Raw genomic sequence first — 1,556 nt, 5'->3', positions numbered from 1 at the left:
TAGCAAAGATGCTTTAAATTGATCAAAAGTGACGATAAAGACATTCATAGTGTTACAAAAGATTTCCATTTCAGATAAATGCTCTTCTATTCATCATCTGAAAAATTCTGCTCAGCTGTTTTCAACATAATACAAATAATAAATGTTTTTGTTTTGTTTTTTTTGCAGCAAATCATAATATTTGAAAGATTTCTGAAGGATCATGCGACTTGAGTAATGATGCAAAAAATTCAGCTTTGAAATCACAGGAATAAATTACATTTTAAAATATATTCAAATGGAAAACAGTTATTTTAAATAGTAAAAATGTTTCACAATATTACTGCTTTTGCTGTATTTTGGATCAAATAAATGCAGACTTGTTGAGCAGAGGAGATATCTTTAAAAAGCATTAAAAATATTACTGTTCAAAAACTTTTGACTGGTAGTGTATAGGCCTATCATTTTATATATATATAAATGGTGGTGGGCCGCCTGGACCAAAAAATGCCTGGGCCCTGCTGGACATGAACATCCACACATCCACACAAACGCTGTGAGATCTTACCCAGCCAGTATTCTCCCTTCACATTTCCAAATCCTCTCTTGTACTCTTTCCACGGCTGATAGAAATTCACACCGCCGTCCATTCTCCTCTGAATCACCTGTGATGGGTTTATAGAGAATATATGATTCATAATGAATGTGCTGATGGGTGTTTAATGATCTAGAGTCACATTCGTACCGTCCATCCTCCACTGTCTTCATCACTCCCACATGTGATCATGTGACAGTTAACCCTGACAGGAATGTCCGATGTTGGATAAATGGTATAAATCCCACCAAGCGTTTGTCCTGATTTATAAATTTCAGAACAGTCGACCAGCATTTCATCATCATGTCTGCATTCGCTCATCAGTACAGCCGGAAGAAAAGCCACCAAAAATACCAACATCTACATGAGACACAGAGAAAGAGATTAACTTTACACAGAAATGAATGGGAAAACGTAGACTTCTTGATTGTAGAGTTATTGATGAACTTACTGCCATCTTCTCAATCTCTCCTCAGTAAATCACAGATTCGATTTATCTAAAAAAAAAAGTAATATAAACATTTTCATAGGTCTATTTTTCAAATTGTATAGATGTCTGAATGTTCTGTGAGGTGAATGAAGAATAAAACAGTAACTCACCGTTTGCGTTGTGCCTTGAGTGTTTGTGGATGAAAGATTGAAAAACACCTTTATATATATATATATATATCTGTCAGATTCTCAGGCTCCTCCTCTGCGTTTCAGTATAAATGTACATAATGAAGCCCCACATATTGAGTACAAATTGAAAATACATCAGTCCTGCCTCATGCAAGTTTAACATGCAGTGACACAAAAGTGTTTTTGTTTTTTCCCCCTTTTCTGACTGAATCCAGGTGACACAGTTACAGCTACAGTTTGTTGTAAATGTAATTTAGATTTCATGACAATCAAGTTTGTAATAATTTTCAATAGCACACACCCAATAACCATGTTATTTTTTTAATATGAAAATATGATAATCATGTTTTCTGTGTAGAGA

The 1,556-nt window shown here is 34.4% G+C and overlaps 1 protein-coding gene across 1 annotated transcript; it reads right to left on the bottom strand.

The window, feature by feature from the left end:
* Positions 1 to 547: 547 nt before the first annotated feature.
* LOC107574511 (veficolin-1-like) lies at positions 548 to 1,071 on the bottom strand (the record flags this gene model as incomplete). The annotated part of the gene is made up of 3 exons (XM_016260966.1): positions 1,026 to 1,071; positions 725 to 934; positions 548 to 644 (listed from the first exon to the last, which is right to left on the bottom strand). Coding segments are annotated over exons 1-3 (313 nt in total), but the record flags the coding sequence as incomplete, so codon positions are not given.
* Positions 1,072 to 1,556: the final 485 nt, after the last annotated feature.

The sequence above is a fragment of the Sinocyclocheilus grahami genome, unplaced genomic scaffold (genome assembly GCF_001515645.1).
Source record: "Sinocyclocheilus grahami isolate Dianchi unplaced genomic scaffold, SAMN03320097.WGS_v1.1 scaffold2255.1, whole genome shotgun sequence".
In the NCBI taxonomy this organism is placed as follows: Eukaryota; Metazoa; Chordata; class Actinopteri; order Cypriniformes; family Cyprinidae; genus Sinocyclocheilus; species Sinocyclocheilus grahami.
This window is presented reverse-complemented; position numbering and strand designations above follow the sequence as displayed.